Source organism: Myodes glareolus, chromosome 4 (assembly GCF_982192425.1).
Source record: "Myodes glareolus chromosome 4, mMyoGla1.1, whole genome shotgun sequence".
Taxonomy (NCBI): domain Eukaryota; kingdom Metazoa; phylum Chordata; class Mammalia; order Rodentia; family Cricetidae; genus Myodes; species Myodes glareolus.
In genome coordinates, this window is record NC_142029.1 from 96,933,189 (window position 1) to 96,958,403 (window position 25,215).

General features: G+C 44.0%; 1 protein-coding gene across 5 annotated transcripts in view; it reads left to right on the top strand.

Annotated features, from left to right (window-relative positions):
• Positions 1-25,215, top strand: part of Ntm (neurotrimin) — a 977,299-nt gene that overhangs the window by 837,649 nt on the left and 114,435 nt on the right. For all 5 annotated transcript variants that reach the window (XM_085689785.2, XM_085689786.2, XM_087905740.1 and 2 more), the window contains exon 4: positions 17,254-17,379. In XM_085689785.2, coding sequence (XP_085545911.2) covers positions 17,254-17,379 — 126 coding nt within the window. The remainder of the gene's footprint in view (positions 1-17,253; positions 17,380-25,215) is intronic.

Below are 25,215 nucleotides of genomic sequence, written 5' to 3' on the forward strand. Positions count from 1 at the left end.
TGCAGCAAGGGCTTCCCTTTCCCAGGACCTCTCTCCTTCCACCATTCAGCTATTCAGGAAGTCTGCAACTCCGAACACCTCTGTGTCTTGCTTCTCTTTCCTTCTTCTTCGCCCTAAGGGAAGTTTCCCAGATGATATGGCTTTTTCCTTTTATTTTGGGCTTGAGCGCCCTTCCCCCTCCCCCTATATGTGATATTTGTCTTAGCTGTTCTGTTTTAGCTAGTGCCAATATAGCATTCCCTCCCACATATCCCTTTAGGGTGAAATGCCTGCTCAGTATGCTTTGAGAAGGCAGTATATTTTAGGCAGCCTGATAAAAGGCTCTAATAGCCCCAGATTAATGCATTCATTCCTAGCCAATTGAAGGATTCATTACAGCGCTGGGACTGCGGCTCCTCTCTGATGTATTTGCCCCTGGTAATGAGCCATTCAGTACCTAGTGACCCTGCAGAGTTGGTGGCCTGCAGAAGGGGGCAGTGAGATGGAGTTCAGCAGACAAGGATGAAGTACAAAGGCAGTGAGGCGAGCGTAGGGTGCCTCCAGCCACTAGAGGTCAGTCATCAAAGCCGGAAGTGCTGTGGCCACACATCTGTCTCTAGAGCCCAGTCCCAAAAGCTATGATGGGGTGATGTATCAAAGAGTGTCATAACAGACACAGAGCCTCTACGTTATTTAAGCCTAAGAAGGAAAGCGGTCCAGGGCAAAGCAATGTCGAACTTGGTTTTGAAAGTGATCTCCTGAGAATGGTATGTAGGAGAAACTTCTAGATGACTGCAGTCTATGCCGGTGGCTAGCATCTCCATGCAAATCTCCAAAGAAGGAAGATGAGAAGAACACCATAGAAAGCTCAGGAGACTTTTCCAGAGTGAGTTGGCCCAGTGGTTCCATGGAGTAAATGTCTGGGTTACAATTGGCAACATCTGGATGCTGGCTGCTCCACATGTGTGGAACACAAGAAGTTCGGGTGGGATGTGCTAATGGCACCTACTGGGGTCTGCACTGCAAAATATCCTTCAACGGACAGGATTCACTTACTTCAATGAAGAATCATCTCGCTCAAAATATCAACAGTGCTGACGTGGACACACTGCAGCTATCCCAAACTCCTCAGATAAAATGGAGTTGAGACTCTGAGGAAAGGGGTTGGTTCGGAGTGACGCTAGGATGTCAGAAGACCCGAGGGCAGCAGAGGCCCATGTCTTTTTCCCCCTAAAGCCATGCCCTTTTGAGTTTTTACAAGGGCTTTCAGAAATGATCTCGCTCCATCTCCTTGTCGTATTGCCCTTTCCAGTCCATACCTTCACAAAGGAAAATTCTACTGCCTGCTGTAATGAACTCCCGTTCATCCCTAGCTGCTTTGGTCCAGGCAGCTCTCCTGGGATTTAGCTTATTATCTTTACTATGCATTTTGGAAGTGAATGGTAGTGTCGATAAAAATAGGAATTGCCAAAGGAGCCAGCACCAGGCGTTGTGAGATGCTGTATGTGCAGTGTTGCTGCAAACAGTTCCCAGTGAGGGGCAAATGGAGACCCCCACACATCCACATAACCGTATCTCACAATTATTAAATATTGATTTGGCTCAGCAGGGGCTTGGGCCAGACTTAAAATGAAGGCAAGTGCATTCACTTGTGCTGATCTAATCTAGACTGTGGCAGTGCCCCTTGGCTGTCGCCACTGACCCTGATTCTCTGCCTGGGAGTGTAGGCAAGAGCCTACCCCACTGCCAAACATTTTGACTCTAGAAAGAAACAGGCTGAGTTGATATCTGGAATTACAGGATATCTGCGATGGGAACGCTAGAGCTTCATAAAACAGAGGAAGCCCACACGATGATGAATCGCAATTACAGGGAATTAGATTAGTATCAGTGTCAGGAGTAATCGTAAACATTTTCTGGTGCTGATGCTTGATAGCATTGAGAAGGGGTGGGGCAGCGGGGGATGATAGAAAGGAAGAGAGACCACAGATAGGAGCAAACATGCAAGTCCATAGTGTGTGCTTAATGGAACTGAGATTTATTTTGCTGTGCGTCTTTTTAAGCCTCCAGATAGATCACAAAAAAATACAGCCAGCCAGAAAAGAAATAGCCCAGATGTAATTTAAAGGACAACTTTTTAACCCATACTTCAGCTTGGAGACACCTGTCCTATGTTCCTTGAAGATGCCCAGCTCAGGGGAGGAATCTTTAAGTTGCTGATTTATCTTCAGTAGCACAGACCTACTTTTAATTTATTGCCCAGTGACAGGGATTTTGTTTAGCTTTTCTGTGTACTCAACACAGCCTTCCTGGAAAAAGGAGAGCAGCCCTTAAGCCATTGTTTTCTTTGATGAGGTAGTGCTTTAGAAGAAACTGAACTTAGACTTTTCAAAGCAAGTTAACATTTTCTGGAGCTTCACAACAAGTGGCAGATTCTTCAGTGGGAAGTAAGACTGTCCTGCCTTCTTTATAAACATATTTATTTTAAACGCGTAGACATATACATGTCCCTACCACACACCCCACATATACACACATATATATCACACACACATATACAATCCACATTTACACATAACTACCACATGCCCTTCATACACACATATATGCCCCACACATATAATACACACACATATATACCATATATACACATACCCACCATACACATACACACAGACAAATATACTACACACATGCCCCACATACACACATGTATATACCATACACACAGTATACATATATACATACCCATCACACACACATTCCACTTACACACATAAATATAACACACATATACCACCACACACACACACATATATATATAATACACATATATACATGACCACAACACACACACACACATTTACCACACATATACACTCTACATACACACACATCACAAACACATACACACACCACAAACATTGCATATATACATAAACACACATATAGCCCACACATAAACTCTTATAACACAACGCATATACATCCACATCCACGCACGTGCAGATTTGTGGTTGTGTGTAGAAACAAATTTACTCATTCCAGTTGTCAGTAGTTGAACTATGGAAATCTTTATCTTGAACATGTCCCTCCTCTTGTGGGACCATAGGAAAGATAATTAGCATGAGTCAGTCCCAATGCACAGTTGGACAGTAATGGTGGAACTCGATTTACTGCTAGGCTATCAAGGTAAAACACAGTAAGAGAGAAACACATTGCAGGTCCTACCTTCTCAAGTTTTCTCAAAAGGATTTTTGCTGTGCAGTGATTACTGCTGCATGTTATAGTTACAATATGTCCCAGGAGAGTGGTTTGAAGAAAGAACTGTAAATAAAAAATACAAGTAAAGTAAATTCTGGGTAGAGGTGGTTGAATGTATCAAGTTCGTCTTGTGAACTGGCTACCACTGTAAATGGCTTGGATAGAGTGGGTGAAGTTTCATTCTCCTGAAGGGCACAATTTTTTTCAAGTTTATTTATTTATTAATACTGTGTAGACAAAAGTTTCTGTCCTGCCTTAACCCACAGGCATTCAGTCTCAACAAAATACACAGAGGCTTATATTAATCTTAAACTGGTTGGCTTATTAGCTCAGGCTTATTATTAACTAGCTCTTACAACTTCAATTAATACATAATTCTTATCTATGTTTAGCCACGTGGCTTGGTACTTTACTCAGTAAGGCATTCTCATCTTGCTTCCACTGTGTCTGGCTGGTGATTGCAGACTGAGCCTTTCCTCTTTCCAGAATTCTTATAGTCTGTTGCCTTGCCTATACTTCCTGCCTGGCTACTGGCCTATCAGCATTTTATTAAACCAGTACAAGTGACAAATCTTTACAGGGTACAAAAGCGTCATCCCACAGCAATACCGTGTGTATTTGTTTATAATGTGCATGTGTGAAGACAGACACGCCCATTCTGTGGTACATAAATGAAGGTCAGCAGCAACACTCAGGGTTCCAGAAATAGAACTGAGATGGTCAGGTTTCCATGATGAGCATGCTTACCTGATATCGATCCCACCAACCCTTGTAGACTACATTCTAATGCAGTGAATTTCTTCCTTGTTTTCTGCTAGGTCCTGGGTCCAATTCTCAGTACTGTTGGGAGGGAAAAGTCCAATAAAGAGATAGAAACAATGAACACTTAACAAACAAACTAGAAATTCAGGTGAAAATGTGTGTCATACACAACTAAAAGGAGATCATTGGGATGGGGTGGAGCTGTTTTAAAAGGATGATCAGGAAGAAACTTTTGGCATGAGATCTAAGTAGTAAACCACTAACCATATAATAATATGGGTGAAGAGTTTTCTTGGACAGGGAGGAGGATAAGGAACAGAAATTGTAAAACCATATTTAAAGAAAAACCATGCTTGGCATCTACAAGGAGTACAGAACTTATCAGAGATGAGTGGAAAATGCGGAAGACATACTGGTGACTCCACCCAAGCCAGCTGGGTAGAGTTTTGGAGACACAGCTATAAACTTTTAATTTTGTGCTCATTATAGTCAGATGCTACTGGAGGGTTATAAATAGAGGTGGTAGGGACGTGTGTGTGTGTGTGTGTGTGTGTGTGTGTGTGTGTGAGAGAGAGAGAGAGAGAGAGAGAGAGAGAGAGAGAGAATTGACCTAGAATTCAGTGGCACTCAACCTCCCTAATGCTGCAATCTTTTAATACAAATCCTCATGTTGTAGTGACCCCCCAACCATAAAATTATTTCATTGTTATCATTATAACTGTAATTTTGCTACTGTTAGGAATACTAATGTAAATATCTGCTATGCGGGATCTCTGATCTGTGACCCTAAAGGGGTCGTGATGACCCGCAGTTTGAGAAGTCCTGGTTCAGCGGTTCTAAAATCTCTTTGTAGTGAAGAGAATGGAACGTCTGTGTAAAATGGGAGAGGGAGACCAGAAAAAAAATAACAGCATAAAGCAGACTTGGATAAGCAGAGGGCTGAAAATTATCTCAAGAGAGAAGAGAATGAGATTTAGGGAGGGTAAGGGTTATTTTTTGAAATAAAGTGAACAAGATTTAATAGTTGGACAAGGAAAGCAAGGGAATGAGGGAAATTAAGGGCAACTCCTGTTTCTTTGTTCAAAGAGATTAGGTTGGCAACTGTGTGATTAATTAAGAAGGGGCATGCGAGGAGAGGAAGAGGTTTTTGGAGTAGGGAGAGGAAGAATCCAGAATTCTATTTGGGACACCGTAAATGCATTGGCTTTATTGAGCACACATTATTGAGCTCAGTATTGTTCTGAGCTCTTTATACATGTGCACACATTAAATCTCTAGGAAAGCCCTGCAGGAAGGGCCATTATTATACCATCATTTTTGCTGGTGGAAAAAAAAAAAAAAACGAGTTCTATCTCCATGTTGCTAAAATGTGTGGAGGCCAGGATTTCCCATATTAGCGTGCAGCATAAAGGAAACAGTGAACTCTGAATCCAGGACCATCTGATAGCAGTTATTGAAGTGTCCCATGGCCAGAAAATGTAACTCTCCGCCTCTGAGCAATGAACTGAGGAGTAGCCAGGAAGGCAAGAGGACAAGGACAGGGTGACCACACCAGGCTAAGGAAGAAATGGGGAGCCAGGGGCAAATGATGAGTTAATAATAAGGGAGACAAAGAACTGGTCCTCAGACTGGATAAGATGTAGTGCCTGGAATTGTGTTAGAATGGCACTGGCCGATGTAATTCTAGTTGGAGCAGTTCCATCCGAAGCAGGTACAGCAACTGCTTTTGTATATAGATTCCTGAGTTTGGTCCCTTAGCATATGCTGGGCACTACATGAGCTATCTAAATCTCTCATCACACTCACCGTTTCATAGGCTATTATGCAACATGTTACAAAATACCGAATAGTTAAATAACTATCTCAAAAATACATGGTTTTGCAAATGTATTTACTGTTATTGGACTTTAGATTTAAAAACATTTCAGATGACACATATGTGATATATATTTTCCTACTACAAAAATTGCATTGATGTATATGTTGTGTCTGTATTGTGTGGCAGATAAGTAAACAGTGGACTGATATCCAGGATTGGACTCAAGCTAATTGATGCTAAAACATTACTGAGCTCTTGGCTACCCTGGTTCTCTGGATCCCCTTTTCTCTAAATGACCCTTAGTGCTTGTTAGCTCCTATGTCTTCCTTGGTCAAGAATCATCTGAGACAAGAGGAGAAGGGAAAGTAAGCCAAGCAGAAGTGGCCCTGCTGTGTCAAAGCAAAGGCTTTAAGCTTTGCTCTGAGTGAACAGCAAGCATCCAGGCTTTTGCTTTCATTCCACAATTCACTGTCAGTCATCCCCTCGATAATTATTAAAGGACCAGTAGAAGACAAGGTGTGTTCAAACTACGAGCAACGTTCCAGAAATCAGAGCTCATAAGACAGAGCTGGGAAGACAGAAGGCGCTTCACAAACCAAGGTATGAATCAGGGAGTGTCCCAAACATCGTGGTCTGTGGTAGCCATGGAATCAGTGGGAAGTGGTAATGGTCCTCGAGTGACAAAGACAGCTTATTAAGTTTTAATGCCTGGACTCTGAATAATGAGACATGAAAGACCATCAAGCGTGAGCAGAGAAAATACAAAAGGGGAAGGCCATGGCACCTGTAGAGATCTTTGGTCACCATAAAGCAGTAGAATGACAGTGTTCACAGGATATTCAGGGGAAACTGTTCCATAATTAAGGACAACAAGGGCACAGATTTTGAGTTCATATTGGCATGAGGTGCAGCATCTTCAGTCTGCCTTCCCTGTACTCCTACATACTTTGGACTGAGTGGTTAGCCGCTTCACCTACACAGGTAAATGATTGTCGTTCAGACATACACATCTTTGCATGTCTCGATCACAGGACAGACTCTGAGCTGAAACCTATGTGATTGCATTTCTCATAGCAAGTGGTCATTTGGTACTCTGTCCTTGGTACCCAGATAGGAGAAATCCTTTCCTGAGATGCTAAGGAGCAGATGGCCTTGCATCAAGATTCATTGACAGCCTGATGCGCCCACTTTCACCTGCTGTGAGCTGGTGAGGGAGAAAGAAGAGTTATTGTCAAATTCCCAACTTGCCCTTTTCGATATAAAGTTCACTTGTAATTTTTTTTTACCCTGCTTGCTAATGCATTTTGTTCTCCAGAGTGTGAGTGCCCCAGCTTCCTGCGTAGCCTTTAATTAGTTTCCAGATGATGACATCTCCACCGAGAAGCAACTGGTGCGTCCTTCCAATCTCGGGGGGAGATAAAAGAATCTAATAAAGACATTCAGTATTTCTAGGTGATGTGTTTGACAAGCTTTGTATTAACAAGAAGTCATGTTGAAACTTTTTCTTTCCCAGGCTGCTCCTCCCTCTCCTGCTCCAGCACCGTGACATTTCGCAGGGGATTCTCCGAGCTACGACTCTCTCTGAGAACTTGTAGCTCGACACAAACAGGCCAGCCTCTTTCCCGCTCATGCTAAGGGGGAGAGGCTTCAACCATAACCTTTATGAAGGATTTAGTGCCAATAAGGACTGAGAACACAAAGTCAGTTTAAAACCAGTTGCCAAGTAACCTGGGACTGCAGTGGGACTACATACAGGGCCTTGGGAGTCAAGGTCACATAATAAGCTGTGTCTTTACTTGCCTAAGATGGTCCCAGAGATCACTGGCACAGGAGCCTGAATACGACTTGAGTTTCCATTCTGGCACAAACATTATCACTACTGTGCTGAAGGAGGAAGGCAGGAGCTCTCCCCAAGGCAGTCTCCTCTCTGTCAAACTTGACCTTGCAGGTAGTAGATACAAGGGAAATAGGAATGTTCTTGAAATCATTCGCATCCTCCTGCAGTCAGGGGTACAGCCAGCCAGGAGTTCATGGGGACCTTCCTAGTGCAGGCACCATAATTCCCACTGCTCACAGATTTATTGCCATTGTTGAGTGCCTAACTACCAGCGCTGTCAGGCAATTAGGAATTAAAGTGCAAATGACACCAGAAAGGCAGCTGAGCGTGTAGGTGTATAGGTGGCAGGCAGCACAGACACAGACTTCTTCAGTGCTGAGAAGGGACCACCTGGGGACATGGCCTCCATTTTCACTTGGTTGTCCTCCGTCTGACCCAAACAGGGTAACGTGTGAGAGAGAGAGCAATGTTCAGCGCTTAGGCACGTTTTTAAGAGCGGGAAAAGAATGAGTGCAGGGAATCATGGCCATGAGAGTGTGCTAGCCTATACATGCATCCTCATAGATGTATTCACATCGCTTACATCAACATACAGAAACACAGACTTATCCTGGGGAGGGGTGCTTGCACAGACGAGTGTAGTTAGGAGATAGTTCTCCGCTTGGGGTGAGTTTCTGAACAGAAGCAAGCATATGTTTATATCTTCTTGAATTTGGAAAAGAAAGTGACTGGCAGGAACTGCATTCTAAGGAACAACATTTCTGTTCCCCTGTCCCATAGCTGGGACTGGAGCCACCAATGCTGAATTTGCAGAGTTTTTGGTACCTAATAGGATCTTTTCATAAGTCCTAGGCCAGTCATTTAGAGCATGTATAGGAAACTCCTACAAAGATGTGTCTGGGGTTGGGTGTGGTGGTGCATGCCTTTAATCCCAGCGCTCAGGAGGCAGAAACAGGTGAATCTCTGTGAGTTCGAGACCAGCCTCATCTACAAAGTAAGCTGCAGGACAGGCTCCAAAGCTACACTGGGAAAACCTGTCTCTGAAAACAAAACAAAACAAAGAGAAACAGAAAATGAAACAAATAAATGGAAGAAGCTGTGTCTGGGATAAAAGTGGCCATTATCACTGTGTGGCCTGCCTGAATTGGTCAACTTCATCTCAGTAATTACTCATTTCTTAAAATTACCTTCTTGCTTTTGAGAAGTGGACTCCAGCAAGATGCCAGATGCCACGAGATTCAAGAAAAAGATTGAATGGGCCCTGCGGCGAGGTTTCAGAGGCTGCAGCAGGACTGTGGCTGTGGAGAACCCCAGGGGAATTTAGAAGCTAGGATATCGAAGCATTGTTGCCTGCCCTCACGTCTGTTCTGGATGCTGAGAATCCATTGGATTGCTCAGAAGATGTAGCTGGGCAGGATAAGGAAGGCCCAGTCAGCAATTCAGGGTTGGTTTGTATAGCAAATAGCTAAGCTGTTGACCACTAATTGATTGGACTCCATGCTATCTCACTCACAATAGCATTCATTTGTAGAGTGTTTAGCAGCCCACTAAGTGCTTTTCAATTTTACCTACACTTTTACTTTGATCCCCAAAATCCTGTAGGAAGAGCTGGACTCTGACATTCACCACTTCCTTCCTCTTCCGGTGGAATTTCATTAGGTCTTTAAGGCTTCAGTGTTCTGAATTAAATAAGAAATGCATGGCAAGAATATCGTCCTTATTAGGTGAGCAGCAAATAATATCTTTCTTCCATGAGGAATAATAAGCACGCGCGAGCACACACACACACACACACACACACACACACACATTTTCCCTGTTGCTTTTTTTTTTTCCTCTTCCTTGTAAAACTGCGTAGTGAATTGGGTTAATTGATTCCCTCTTCAGGTTAGGCAGATTTTAATTTTGGAGACTTTCTGGCTGTGGAAACTTGGCTCTGGCTTTTCAGAGACACCTGATTAGAGGCTGCATGTGTCTGGCTGCCTACATCATGACAGACTTGGCTTAGCTGCTTACCTGGGTAGATCCAGTCCTTTTCCCGGCACAGTGAAGGCAATGCCTGAGGCATAGCCAGGAGGATCTCCAAAGAAGCAGCTGGGATGAACAGCTGGCCAGATGCTCTCCAGGGCCTCTTGAATTTGTTTCTGTTGCTCAGTAACCCATGGTTTCCCACTCCATCTCTCTGTCCTTTGATGAACTGGTGACTTAGGAGCTGGTCCATATCAGGATGTTGGTGTAAGGCAAGCAAGACACTCAGTCCCAACTCTGTACCATTGTTCTAGAAACTGGAACCCAGCCAGTCATGTCTGGGTGGCAGGCTGGGTCATGATTAGCATCCTTCTCCAATGTTCTCACATGAAACAATGGATGAGGAGACACTTTCCACCAACTTCGTCGCTGGTGCCCACTATAACGGAGCACTTGCGGTTATAGGTAGGGGCTATGAAATCCCATTTGTCCAAACATATCCTGAAGCAGGGAAGCATGGTGTGATGAATGAAGGCTGTTTACTGTGTTCTTCTATGTCTTCATCAGGAATGATTAAACTGTGTCAGACAGCAGAGCTCATAAAAACTTCCTTCCACATTGCACTTGATCCTCAAAGGCCCACATTCCAGACTTCAGAACCACTGGTTTATGACTAATCCTGAATAAATCACTGGAGTTCCTCCCAGGGCTTCATGCTTTTTCCTGGGTTTCATATGGAGAAGCTGAGAGAGGAAGAATGAGATGTTACAAATGACATACGTGTTCAAATGAAAGAAAATCCCCCTCGCCCGAGGTTATATCATTAGAAAGATTTCACATTTTCAGACTCATCTGGGGTTATGAACATCCAGTCTTGCTCAGTTCTTTGCTGGCAAGAGAGGAAGCCTGTGCCTATCTGAGGCTGGGATGGAGTTCTCAGCCTGAAGCTGCTGTTACCCAAGGAGCCATGGTTACCTCTGGAGCACTGGATAGCATCTGCCAACAGGAGCGCAGACGTGGTAACCATCTCACCCCGTCCTTTAAATCAAGAAAATTCCCTTGGGCAGAAGTTTGCATTTCTCCTCATATGGGCCTCTTTTTTTGCATGTGTTTTTCATATATGTACTTGCAATTCCAACAACTTTTTTAGTGATAAAATCCCTTACTAAAACTCATACACCACGCTGCAATTTTCGGTTGTGTGTCCTTGAATAACTTCCTAAGCTTCCATGCCTATGGAATGTCAGCATTCTCAGCTCATCACCAGATGAATAAAGAGTTACCATTTACCTGGGGTTTATTGATATCAGTGGTAGAAGTCTTGTGTCTTAGGAAACACTTCAAAGTTGTAATGATGAGTTACTTTGGAAATAATACCTATTCACTGGGTTAATTGCAGAGGAAAATTTTTGAGTGTGTGTGTGTGTGTGTGTGTGTGTGTGTGTGTGCGAATGTGTGTGAGAGAGAGAGGGATTATGTCAGTGATATATATATATGTGGCGTGCCCCCTGACCAGCAGGGGAAAAAGACCATCGACATGAGGATCCTTTTCTTATCATGTTTATTGAAGCCTTCTTGGTTGAGGGAGAGCTGGAAGTGAGGGGCCCCGAGCTGGGAGGAGTGGCGGCTTATATGTAGGTTGAAAAGATGTTCCCCCCTAACAGGACATTAGTCAGGCTAGGATTGGTGCAAAGCTGTTGCTGGGCAGACTAAGGCAAGACTCGCGCCAGAAATAGAATTGCTTATCTTGTTTACCATGCTGCTCAGCGCCATCTTGTAATGGCGGATCTCAAACGTGTGGATCCCCACATATATACATACATATGCATGTATATATTCACATATATATACATGAATGATTGCACAAAAAGCATTTGAAAGCTGATGACTATCAACACTGATGTGTGTGCCACATAGATCTTGAGAATATTCAGGGACTTTCAGTTGATCACATATCTGTTCAGCCTTGCAAAAACACCCATTCATTCATAGCACATCTGTGAAACATGAACACGAAGTTTGCTGGACATGAAGGCCTGTACTGAGCAGTTCAGTGACCAAGAGAACCTTTGGAAGAGACCAGCCTGAGAGTGTAGCCCTGTGGTCGAAGGATCGATCGCCTATCATGCTGAAGGCAGTCAACTCAATCCTCCAGCACCACAAAGTCAGTGAAGAGACAATGATTATGGAACAATTAATCCAGTACGGAGACTCTATCTTAGAAACAATGGCCATGGAAGACTTCTTAGAGAGGCCAGGATGAAAAGGCGCGGACAGAAAAGCTATTGGAGAAAACTGGGAACTCTTGAGGGACCTTTGGATCAGGAAGGGTTTGAGGTGTTTTGGGACTAGAGGAGGCGACAGACAAAGCGGGTATCTGGGGTGAGGCTAGGGGAGAACTGGGATGAATCTCACAAAGGGACTTCTAGAATAAGAATATTTTGAATGTGGCTGACAATGGGTGCTGACTGAGAAGCCAAGGACAATGGCACTGGGTTTTGATTCTACTGCATGGACTGGCTAGGTGGGAACCTGGTTTGTTTGGATGCTCACCTTCGTAGACCTGGATGGAGTGGGGAGGACCTTGGACTTCCCACAGGGCAGGGAATCCTGACAGCTCTTAGGACTGGGGAGGGAGGGGGAGGTAAGTGAGGGATTGACAGGGAAGTGGGAGGTGGGGAGGAGGTGGAAATTTTTAATACATAAAAAAAAACCATTTTCTTTATGCTCTTGACTGACTTATCGCTCTGTTTTAGTCTGGATTGGGGAAAGATGGTCCCATATCTTGCCACACAGCCTGACATATTCCTAAACAAAACAGCTTTGCGGTAGGATTTGCCTGGCATGCAGTGGCTGCATCTTTAATAGCCTCCCCATCAACATTGCACATTTTGCTTCAGGCTGTTATCGTGGCCTGAGTGATTCTGTGAGGTCTGAAAGCCAAAAGGTTTCCCATAACTAAGATTTGGTCTTTTAACCCTGTGAAGTCGGAAGTCCCTGGGACACAGCAACCAAGAAATCACTGCCTTGAACACTGTCCTGAGTGATTTTAGACATCCCAGACCTTCGCTAGTGAGCAGAGGGAAGTGCCTCTGGCAGCAATGGAAGCCATCTGGGAGGCATAGATCTGCATGTGTCCTAGGAAGTACCTGGTCGAAGCATTTATGTGCATTCTCAGCCCCACGGGAGTGCACAGTGCTTAATAAAGCATCTTAATTTGGATTTAATAGGGTATCTACTGTGTGCTAAAAACAGCAAATTGCTATTTATTAATGACATAATTATTAAAACTCAACACCTGGGCACTGTAAGCTACACCAGGAATAGGAAAGTTCCTCAGAATATTGTTTTAATAATTACCTTATTTAATTATTTACATATTTGAATTAGATTTCTTTAGTAGCCAGATGAAACCTTAATAAGAATGTATTAAATGTAGAATTTTATCCTCAGAATATGGTTCACCCGACTTCTATCTTTCTTCCTAAATATATCCTAAATATCTTAGACTTTCTGTTTATATAATTAGTATATTTTAGATTCAGACCTCACTTGCCTTCAGTCATCAAGTATTGGCATGCGCAGAAAATGGCATCCCTTTGTAAGGCACCTTTGAGGCTCAGCCAATCTAATTTGTGGCGCTGTTCTCAGCCCTCCCCAGTCTACTTTTCAATTGCGCTCTTGGTGATGTAACTCCTTTGGGTAACAGGATGCTTCTGCCTGGTTGTCCCCCAGTTGTCCCCAGAATCTTTCCCATCATCATGTTTAAATCAGAACGCGTCTAACTTAAGTTCTCCACAAAGCCAATTGCTTCTCTGAGACCCACCCCCCTTCCAGGCCACCATTAGTTCCCGTGTGTGCTCCTTAGCCCCGTCTCCAATCCGCTCCTTTCCTTCTCTCTGCGGAGCTAACAGTTCAACCCAGGCTTTGAATATCATTCTTGTAGATAGATTTCTCTAATTCCAATTTCTCCCAGCTCCATTCTGACACATGGTTAACAGATTCTTCTTTCTAAAATAAAATTTTAAAATTATCGCATTCTTTTTTTTTTTTAATCGAATACTTGTTGTAGCCTATTCAGGTTACCAATCCAAGACCTAGCCCTCCAGGCTGATGTGCAGTCTGGTTCCCCAGTACCTCATTGATCTCGTATCCCATTTTTATTGACTCTTATAAAATTCATTGAAGCTGATTTTGTGTTGATACTGAACACAAGTTGCCAACCATGTGCAGCATAAAACTCATTTATTGAAAACCTCATGTTTCCAGGAACTGTTCTCCGGTCATTTCAGAAGTTGTTTCTTAAGTCTCCCGAAGAACCTCACAATTGCCAGATCCACAGAATTACTGGTTCTCCTTTGCAGATGAGGAAGGTGACCCGGGAGGTCCAGGATCTGAAGCCCTGTGGGACACTGCCTTGGACTGGTAGATGTTGTATATCGGTGAACCTCATAGATGATTTTGACGACCTCATTCATGCCAGTGTACTCTTGGTTCATGTAATACAGCCCCACTTGGGTCTCACTGCATGCTGCTTTCTTGTTTGCTGCTAATGTGGAGTAAAGTCATCTCTGACACCCCCATTCACTGTGGTCATCCCTCCTTCCAGCTCACAGCCCTTATCACCTACATTCTTCTTTTCACAATCACACATAATTTTCCGGCCCCTTTTGCTTTAGCCTTCAACTCAATAGAACATTTTTTAATGTGTTGTTTCTCCCAGACAAATTGAAAGCACTTGGAGAGCTAACCAGATTGGTATATTGCTGCATGCCATGAAATACCTAATATGCAATTGTGTATAGAGTTTATGTTCACAAGCACTTTGTGCCTTTTGGCATAGCTACTAAAGAAAAATCTCTTCCAATAATGGTTGTTTATACATGGGCACAAAAAGTCTCATTAGTGGTGCTTTTCTTACGTCACCCTTTTTGCTTGACAAACTTCTCTTTCTCTCCAACCCAGACTTGATAAACTTATACTCAGCCCCTAAAATTTAACACAGTTGACACGTGTCCCAAAAGGGTCATGTAGCATCCACCTACAGTCAAGTTTAGGCATCTAACTTCTATGCTCCCATAGCATTGGATGAATCCTTCTGTGTCACAATACATTAAAGGTTGGATTCCTGTCTATTTTATATTGTTATATTACATTACCCTTAGGGATAAGGACTTTATGTTCTTAGTGCTTAGCACAATGCTGGCATATGGAATGTGACTCATGAATATTGACAAGAGAATAAATGAATGGGTGAATGAATCAATACAAGCAAACAAAGCAATCCTGGTATGTTTCTGACAGCCAGCATTAAGGGAAGTAAGGTACAGAAAGTATCCATGGAAACTATGAAATACAGGGAGCCTATCTCTTACTTTTCCAAGTCTTTCTTATGAGCAGGAATTAGCGAAAATCACAGTGTTTCCTTGCCAGCTCCATTTAATTTTTTTTCAGGGAGGTGTCGAGGATAGAACTCGAGCCCTCGTGTCAAGGGTGTGCTCTGAACCTCTAATTTAATCTGAAAGCCGACAGTGTGCTATGAGTTGTCACCTAGAAAATGATACTTCCCATCCCAGAACATCTGCACTCGTTGATTTAGCGCTCATCACTCTGGTGGTGCCTGTAGTCTCCTGGGTCCCACACCAAGCACGGCTTCTCCTTTGGCTCCTTCCAGGGCAGTGTGCCTCCTTCAGGCTCCACTGTTAAGCTGGCTAGGAGAGGTGGCAAGCATTTCTCCAACGTTTTTTTTCATGAGTTGGATGCTTTCCACTTGTAAATGATAGGGGTGGGGGAGGAGACGATTCTTGAGGATTCTTCCAAGCATGAGGTGTGATCGTCTCATTTAATATACTTACTGCGTTGACAGCTCTGGCCCACTCCACCTTCCATGCCACTTGGGGACTGTCCATTGTTCTCTAGTGTATGATTAGCAGATTAGCTATCATGTAGGAAGCCAGGAAAATGAACTCCCAGCCAGCCTTCCAAAGCAAGAATAATTCATTACCCAGCCTGATTTCCACTTAAAATGTACTTTACGTACACTTCCAATGACAACCCCTAAATCACCCTGGGCTCGCAAAGTCCATCATTTTTTATTTTATTGCATGGCGTTGGTGTGACATAATCCCTTGCAGAGAATCCCGGAGTGCTTTACAGATCAATAAATTACTTACCTGCACCATTTAAGCGATGTCTGCAAGGCCAGCGTAGACACTCTGCAGGCAGTCTGTGTTCCAAGAAGCAAGCAAGACTGTGTTAATGCCCAAACTGGGTGGGGCAAGGGCCAGGCAGATGTGTTAGGCCAAGAGTTTGCCAGAAGGAAACGCTACAGTTAAGATAATGTGAGTAAAATACATCAGAGTTTTTACATCTGCAAGAGTTCCCTAGAACTGTAGAACTAAGGGACTTTAGAGATTTATATGTCAAGGCGTCAGCAAATCAGATGCTTAGCCATTAATGTATCCATTGCCTTTCTATCCCTAACAGGCACACTCTGACTTTTAATAATCAACTGCGAATTACAGTGTTAGATCTTCAATATCCTAGGTTGTGGAACAATGAGCCTCCCATCCCACTGTTTTCTCTGCATTACTTACTCTTTATTTCTATCTTAATGTGCAGGAATGGACACACACACACACACAGAGAGAGAGAGAGAGAGAGAGAGAGAGAGAGAGAGAGAGAGAGAGAGAGAGAAAGAGAGAGAGAGAGAGAGAGAGAGCCTCTTTACATGAAATACAATGTGGATTTAAGTCTAAAAATGATCAATTTTGCTTACTTTATGAAAAACACTGCATGCATGGAAAAATAAAATTGAACAATGAAAAAAGATCTTCTTTAAGACCTTATATTGAAACAGAAAGGGTGAATATTCATCCAGTTGGGGAGTGAACATAGCTCCCTGATATGAATGCCCAAGCATTTGTGTCTAGTATGTTTCAGAGACATGGGTGAAGAAGCAGAACTGATTTTGTGTTGTTAAGGGGGGACAGGTAGACGGTGAAGGAAATAACAAAGACCTGGTCTTAAAGGGTTATCTACACAGGATATAAGGAAGGACATAGCTCCTCTATGAGGACCAGGAAGGACATGGTGTACTGGGGACAAAGCAAGGAAGAGTGGATGTGGGGGCCACTAGAGATGACTGGGGGGGGAGGTTAGACTCTGAATGTCCTCATATGCTGGCCTAGAGAACCTTATTAAGTCAGGTAGGCAACAGGGAGAATCCATGCTATTTATATAGATATGTGCTGTGTTAGGAACTGCATTACATAAGGCCACCTCTGAATTCAATGAGACTGACTCATGGACTTGTGTTGGAGGTGTGTTTGTGGTGGGGTGGTGTAAGTGGAGACAGAAGGTAGAATTGGGAAAGTTACTGCAGCATTGCCGTGGAGTTGATTTCCTCTGGGATTTGTATGCATGTTTAATTTGGAAGCTAAATTCAAGGTAAGATATTTTTATTTTCCATATTTAAGGTAATTCTTCTAATTTTTCATCTTTTACAAGCATAGTAGTCCATCTGTTTCAACTTTTGGGTTCTTCTGTCAGCGTCTACCTTAAGACAATGAAAAGAGCTGCCAGCAGGATTTTTATGTTCCTTCTACCTGTTTTGTCTCCACAGTATCTCCCAAAATTGTAGAGATTTCTTCAGATATCTCCATTAATGAAGGAAACAACATCAGCCTCACGTGCATAGCCACAGGTAGACCGGAGCCTACAGTAACCTGGAGACATATTTCTCCCAAAGGTAAGAGGAGCAGCTCATGAGAGATAATAGGAGTCTTGTTTGACACGGATGGGAGGTTGTGGTTCCTGGCTCCTGGCTCCAATGGGCTCTGAGATTCTGGTATTCTGAATTCAACTCGTGACTCTGCAGATATGATTGTTCTGTGCACAGTGGCCGTAGCTGTGACAGTCTCAGAAGGTGTACCTGAATATCTGTTTGCAATCTTGTGGAGATTAATTTCGCACGAGTTTGAGGTGGGGGGGAAGTGGTGAAGATGCTCTGTGTGCCCTGGTCCCTTGGAGAATGATGATGGAAGTGCTGTGTTGGTGACATGGTCCAGCTGCTATTTGAGGAGAGAGGAAATACAAACACATAATGACAGATGAGAGCTCTCAATGCCATATTCCTAACAAGAAAATTCCCTAGTCTCTGCTTCTCCAGCCTTGCCAAAAATCTGGTCATTAGCTGTTTTTGTGGTTTTGCTGTTGTTTTTCTCTAATGTTTCCGAGATAACAAGTATCACATAATACGTGGCTGAATTGCAAAATTTATGTTGCCAAAATGTTCAGATGTTCTGAGGACCAAACAGTGGTTTGGGCTTTGAACCTCTAGGATTTGACAAGATGTCACTTATCATTAAGGTGGCTTTGATTTATGATCAATGAACGTAATATTGCTTCATTCATTCCCTAATATTGTAGGAAGTGCAATCATCCAGGCTGTTCTAAGAACTGGGGGAATTAGCCATAACCCCAAACTAACAAAGTTATGCTATTGCGAACTCATATGACCATGTAACATGGACCAGTTAAGGTTGAGAAAATTGAGTAGTATTCATTGATTAATGACAAGGAGTATAGTTACGAAACAGTAGCAGATGAGCAAAGGCCAATGATAGTGGTCTTCAGATCTGTTGCTAATCACTGGCTGATGTATGTAATTATATATGGATTTATGCATACGTGTGAACCAGTGAAGGCATGTATATTGCTAGGTAGAGCAAGGGTAAGGATTCCAAATGCCCCCTTGTGGAGGTTTTCTATTTGTTACAGGCTGTGTGTGCCCACAGCAGACTCAGAGGAGAGTGATGTGGAGGAAAATTATGAAGGGTGCTCTTGAGATCAGCTTCTGTAGAGAAACAGGGAAGGAAGCAAGTTTGGATAGAAGGAGATGATGAGCTGTGGTATGGTTCATGGAAACATTTCAGATGTCTGTGTAGGATTTCTGAAGTACAATGTCCCTTCTATTTTGTCTTCTACTAAGATCATGGGGCTGACCTTCTACATCAACACAGTAGTTCATTGTTGGTTGTACCTTGTCCCCAGAAAGAACAAAACCACTGGGCCAGACAGATTACCTGTTTTCACGAGTATATCCCAGAAGGCCCCAATAACTAAGGGCTTCCTGTTTCCAGCATCTTCTTCACTGGAATCTAAGGCCCCCATCCATAAAGGTGGTAGTGCCTCCATAATCACATTTTTTAAAAAAATCAGTGTTGGACTATAACAGCCTCAAATATGGAATTTCCTTCCAGACCATGGCAATGCACCCTGACAGATGGTCTCAGAGTTGTGACATGTTTGGTTGTATTTGTCCTGAGCTCTGGGGGCTGTGTAGTCATCCTTCTTAATGGCATCCCTGTGAAGAAAGGCATGAGGTAGAACGTTTGCATTTTGGCCAGTCTCTGCTTTTGAAATGACCTCTGTGTGGCCTGGCTGAAGTCTGGGCGGAGACCTCAGCCCTGCATGAGCTCATTAGTGATGGAAAAGGGACCTGGGACACTTGTAACGGCGGAGAGATGCATAGCTTTTCAAGTCTACTCATCCCATTTATCACAGCTTAATGTCACTGAGTCCCCAGTGCTATTAGATACTAGGCCAGTCTGCCTTTCGAAACTGCAGAACATTTATCACTGAGGTAGACTTCCTTCACCTATTCCAAGAGACTCTGTCTCTAGTTTGGTGCTCCTTCTCGTCCAGTCCCTGGCCAGTCAGCTCTTTGTCATTGTATTGATATTTTCCAACCTTTCTCCTCCAGATACCTTCTGTTGTCCAACCCTTTTATGCCTGCGTCTCTACTACACTTTTTGGTTCTTCCATTTTCCTCACTATCTTTTAAATATTTCAGACTTGATTTCATTTAATATCTCCCTTCTCTCTTTCTCTGTACCCTTTCTCCTTCCCTTTCATCTGATACTGATTCTGCTGTATTTGGGGGTCCTTTGTTCCTCCTTATGTGCCCATGAAGTCAATTCACTGTCCTAGGAGATTTTCACCTGAGCTGGGGCCAGATGCTGCCGCTTTTCCGAGGTTTTAGCTGCTATGGAAACAGAAGATGGATCAAGGGGAGAGGAGCAGGCTGATCAGAATCTACCTGCAGATTAGAGTCATTTAGATGAACGACTTTGTCCAGATCTGGGGCCTAGATTAGGTGTCCCATTTTCAGACTGATGAGATATGCCAAGCTGTAGCTAATCACCTCAAAACTCACTGGGGACCAGTGTTCCCGGAGATGATTCTTTGGAGATCAGAGATGTCACTGAGCTGCTGCCAAATCGGAGCTGAAGCTAGAGACCCTTAGCAGTCAGGCCTTTATCTGTACCCACTAAATGTTTCCAAGAAAGTGCTTCTTTTAAATGAACTAGGACAGGCCTAGAGCTCCGGAGAGAATGATGTGCCCCTTTGCTGAGTCTCCAAAGACAGTGAGCAATTGTCATCTTTTGTCCCAGTGGTGAAGACGGATCATGTCTCAGTCAAATCATTCTCACACAGACATGAAACTCTCCCCAAAGAATAGCTGATCCAGGCACTTGGGGCAATCTGATGACTTCATTGTGTTTTCTCTCTCTCTAGACTGATCTGTTGGTTTGGGGAAGTTTTGGAAATGCCTAGTTTTGTTTATCAGAAGTCATCCCGGAAAACTCACAATAATCGCATCACCTCTTTAGGCCGACTGTTTCCAGCCACGACCATCTTCTGTGCAGAAAGGGAATGCAGACATATAGACTGCTCTTTCAGGAAGGCTCCTGAACGTTGATATAGGAGTGGATGTCTGGTGGATAAAAGGGTCAAAAAGCCTGTCCAGGCCATTCATCAGGTAGAGGAAATGCCAGATGCCCACAGACAGGATGGAGAGGAATATATGACATCCCAAGCTGCTTTTCGGGCATAGCCATTTTTTTTTTGTGCAAAGTAGTTTTCCTATGTCTTTTCTAGCTCCTCCTCATAACCACCACTCCTCGAGTTCAAGGAGAAAGTGCACAGTTTTCTGGGTGTCTGTCCTTACTCTGCACGTGTTTTGAGGATGTGTACTTACTGTCTGCACTTGCCTGAGCCCTGATTTTTTTCAGAAGAAAATGTTCCCATTTCGAGTCCTTCCAAGAAAGAGTTGCAGCTAGCTTCATGACGGGCCAAGCCAAAGTCCTCAGAAGGGTCAGTCTGTGCACATGCCGCATCAGGGAAACCAGCATCTCCTCCAAGGCTGCTTCCTGCTCAGGAGCCTGTGTTTGTCCTTCATCTTTACCTAGGCCTGAAAGAATGCGCTTTCAGTTTACCCTGAAAATATCCAAAGTCAGCTGCATTCTTCACAGAAACATGTTCTCACAGCCCTGGCATCAGATCTTATTGAGGTGTCAGGGGGTTAGAGAAACAGCTGGGATTCCTACATTGTCCCATTCCTGGCAGATGACGATCCAATCAGGAATCTGTGGACGTTTTTACTCCTTTGGAACCGAGAATCATTGGGCACCTGATAGTTCATGGGCACCTGCTTTCACCCCCTTTCTTTCACAAAAACTCTTGGGTAGTTAGTTCCATCCTCATCTAAGATGCCCAAAGAACAGCCCACGCTAAGACAAAGGAAGAGGCGTTGAGGAAGTCCACGGAACAGAGATGCCCCACATCCGGTTCCTTTGTAACCTCCCCGTTTCAAGAGTTCTTTGAGATCAGGGTCTGTGTCTCATTTCCTTTTTTCATTCTTCACTGATGCACACTCCCTGGGGCCTAGATACTGCCCTCTGTGAGCTTGCTGCACAGCGATGCTCTTTGTCCTGGCTCCAAAGGGGCATGCCTCTTCTCCCGAATGCAATGCTCCAGGCTTACTCTTGAAGGTTCTCCTTCACTGGGGTGTTTACAGTGGGGATCTGCCATCTCGCCCACATGGAACCCCTGTTGAAGCTCCAGGACATTTCCGCTACTTTCCCATATTCTCCAGCGCTTTCCTGAGGCCCCGCCCCGCTCCCGCCCAAGGAACTAGCTCTGATGGGTGGTCCAATTTAGTCTGAAAGGAGAGGCCCCTCTTCAAGTTGACTTTCACAGACATGGAGAAGGCTCACAGCGGCTTTGATGTTGGGGGTTCTGATGTACTTGGGCCCTTGGTGCCCGTCACGCTGCTGAGATGTGTGTTTCTGGAACATAGTCTTCACCTTGTCCTTCTGGGACAACCTGAGTCTTCCACTACCTACTGCTTTCCCATTCCCATCTGTGGCTCCTAAGTGCAGTTTCCTAAAGTACAAAGGAGGACCGTGGAATATGTAAGAAAATGTGCCGGCCCTCTCAGATTGAGAAAAACAACAGCAATTCATTAGTGAGTAAAAGAAAATTATTATTTTAAATCCTCTCTCCTGCCTGCCTTTCCCACTCCCCATTTCCTCCTTCTTGGTGGGTAAATAGAAATGGGCAGGCAAGTCAAGCTTCCTCTCAGAGTTACATAAAGATATTAGGGTGCATGAGAGCAGAAGTGTGTTTCCTGAATTTCAAAACAAAGAAATCCTTTATTTTTAAAGGAGGGCCCCAAATATTTTAAAATATTTATTTATTTTTCCTTTTTCTTATTTTTAAAACAACCTTATTTTGCATACCATTTCCAGTTCCCCCTCCCTCCTGTCTTCCCACTCCTTCCATTTTTCCTCTACCCCTCTCCCATCCACTCCTCAAAGAAGGTGAGACCTCCCATGGGGAGTCAACAAAGTCTGTCATATCACTTGAGATACGACCAAAGCCCCACCCCCCACTCCCGTGTATCTATCTAGGCTGAGCAAGAACAAGGTATCACTCCATAGGGAATGGTCTCCAAATAGTCAGTTCATGCACTAGGGATAATACTGGGTTCCACTGCTAGTGGCCCCAAAAACTGTCCAAGCCACACAAGTGTCACCCACATTCAGAGGGCTTAGTTGGGTCTTATGCAGGTTCCCCCATGATCAGTTCAGAATCAGTGAGCTCCCACTTGCTTGGGTCAAAGAAATCCTCTTACTCCAACATAAAGTAGATACCTCTACATGGCTCTGCTTCCACATCCTTTCCCTGCAGTCAGATCTTCCTTCCCGGGGCTCAAGGAAACCTAGTGGACGATTGGTAGTCTTTATTTCTGAAAATTTTTAAAGTCAACAAGGCAGTGAGAGCAAAGCGACCCTTAGCGTGGGTTCTTATCAATGCCGGTGTCCTGAGGCACCCACCTTCTCCCCTTTCTAGACCACTGGCTCGCCTGGTGTCAGCAGTGACAAGGCCTCCTCCCCAGCCAGGCAGGACACTGACACACTAATTGGCACTGGGGGTATCACAGCTTGAGTTCAACCAGGGCTGGCAGGCTCTATGACGCTGTGACAGCTCTGTGAAAAAGTGTCAGGAGTGGAACTCTGGCATGCCACCGGCTGACTGCAGCACCCTGGCACTAATGAGCAGCCTGTCAGCAGCAGCATCAGGACCGGTGTGGCATGGCGATCATTAGGATGGCAGACAGAAAAGCTCCCAGCAGAGAGGAGCTGAGGGAGGCAGCGAAAGGCATCACCTAACTCGGACATGGCACCCACCCAGCATGAGAGAGATGGGGCGCGATGACTCTATACCCTGCTTCTGGGCTACTCTTGGAAGTTCTTTATGGTTGAGTTGCCTTGTTATTAATAAGCGTACCCTGTAAATCTTTCTTGTAGTGACCAGAAGGGGATATTTAGTGATTAGCTTTCTGGGCATGGCTAAAACCATAAGGCTACCGAAAAACCATAAGACTACCCAAGTCTCTGAGAAAGAAGGATGGTGAGGGATGCAGAGAACTGGTGTTTAGTCTTCTTGCTACATCTCGGGCCAGCACCCTGCCTGGGGCATTTGCTGAAAGCTGCCAGCCTTCTGTCTGGCTTCTCCTCCAGAGCCAGAATCGAGGAAAGTGACGAGAAGTAGGAGACTTTGTCTGTGACTTTGTCCCAAAAGTGGATACGGGGGTGCCCTGGGCATCTAACCCATGTATCTGCTTCCTGGGGACAAGTGTGAGGTACCCTGTGCCTTGTGCATTCTGCGGTGGGCTCTTTAAATATGTATGGAGATGCTGTCTGGAGTATCATTTCATTCTCTGAGGCTTTGTCAAAAAAAAAGAAAACATGAATTCATTTCCATGAAAGAAGGAGGACAGATCCAGCTGGAGAAAGTTGCCACTTAGTTCTCACTGAGTGGGTCATGCTGGGCTGGGTGCTGGCCACCATGCCTGAAGTTGTACCACTTTCTTCCATTAATTCTTGTTTCTTGGAATGGGTACATTGAGTTTTCATGACACAGCCCCTCCCCGTTAGTTTATCAAGCACTGTCAACCAACAACACAGGCCAGCAGGCACATATAGGAAGCCCTCTCAGTGACTCTTACCTTCTCTCCTAAGGCCACCCTTTTAGTGAAGAGTCCTATTCTTGCTTCAAGACCAACATACTAATTTGAAGGCCTCTAGCAAGACTCCAGAGTCAGAGCTCACCCCTTTCATTGGGATCCTTAAGTAATTTCACCCTTTTCCAATCAGGGATGATGGTTTTTCTCCAGGCACCCCAAAAGGACTGACGTTTTTAGTTATCTAAGAGGCCACGGAGTCCAGGAGCAGTCCTGACTTACTTGTCTTATTTTGTTTCATCTCCAATGCCTCTGCCAGTGGCCCTGCAAGAGACAGTAAAGTGAGGGAGTATATGGTGCTGGCAATACAATCTGGCATGGATGTGCATGCCTGCAATCCCAGCAACATGCGAGGCAGACGCAGGAAGATCACCACAATGTTGAGGCAAGCATGGGTAACATAGTGAGTTCTGACCTAGCTAGAGATATTTTTGAAACTATGTCTCAAAGAAAAGCCAAAATAAACCTCTTTTTGATATACTTTAAAACAAAATCAAATCTCAGTGACTAAAGAGGAAGACACCATTTCAATTCTTCTATTATTGCATTATTGTATATGTGTGTGTGAATGAGAGAGAGAATGTGTGTGTATGTGCGTGTGTGTGTGTGTGTGTGTGTGTGTGATTGAACATACATCGATCTCAAAGGACAACTATAGGGAGTTGTTGACTTTTGGTCTCATATCAGGTGGTTAAGCTTGGTGGCAAACTCTACTTAGATACTAAGCTATCTCATAGGCCCAAAATTCATGTACGCTCATCTCCATGGCTTTAGGACTCTTTTTTTTCCATTATCAAGGTTAGCACTAGAATTCAGACATGCTGGACTGCTGCCACTGCACTGCATCTCTGTCACCTTTGCATCATTTTTTAATGATAACCATATCAGAATTTCCAAGTCAACTAAGGAGATTACTAAGAAAAGGGCCTGTTCTCTCTTCTGATCTGAACCCAAAATAACAAATCTTAAGACTCTTCCTCTGGGAAACTGAGATAACCATACACAGCCAGCATGACTGGGACATGCTCCCATGTAAAGTACCTGTCTCCATCACAGCATATAATATTATCAATGTCTTGTGTTTAGCCATCACATTGTATCATGCATGTCTTGTGGTTGGCCAACATATAATATTGTAAATACCTCATGGTTAGTTTCCATGTCCTAGGCTAGCCCCTTCTTCAGTACTTTGACTCATTAGACAACAACAGA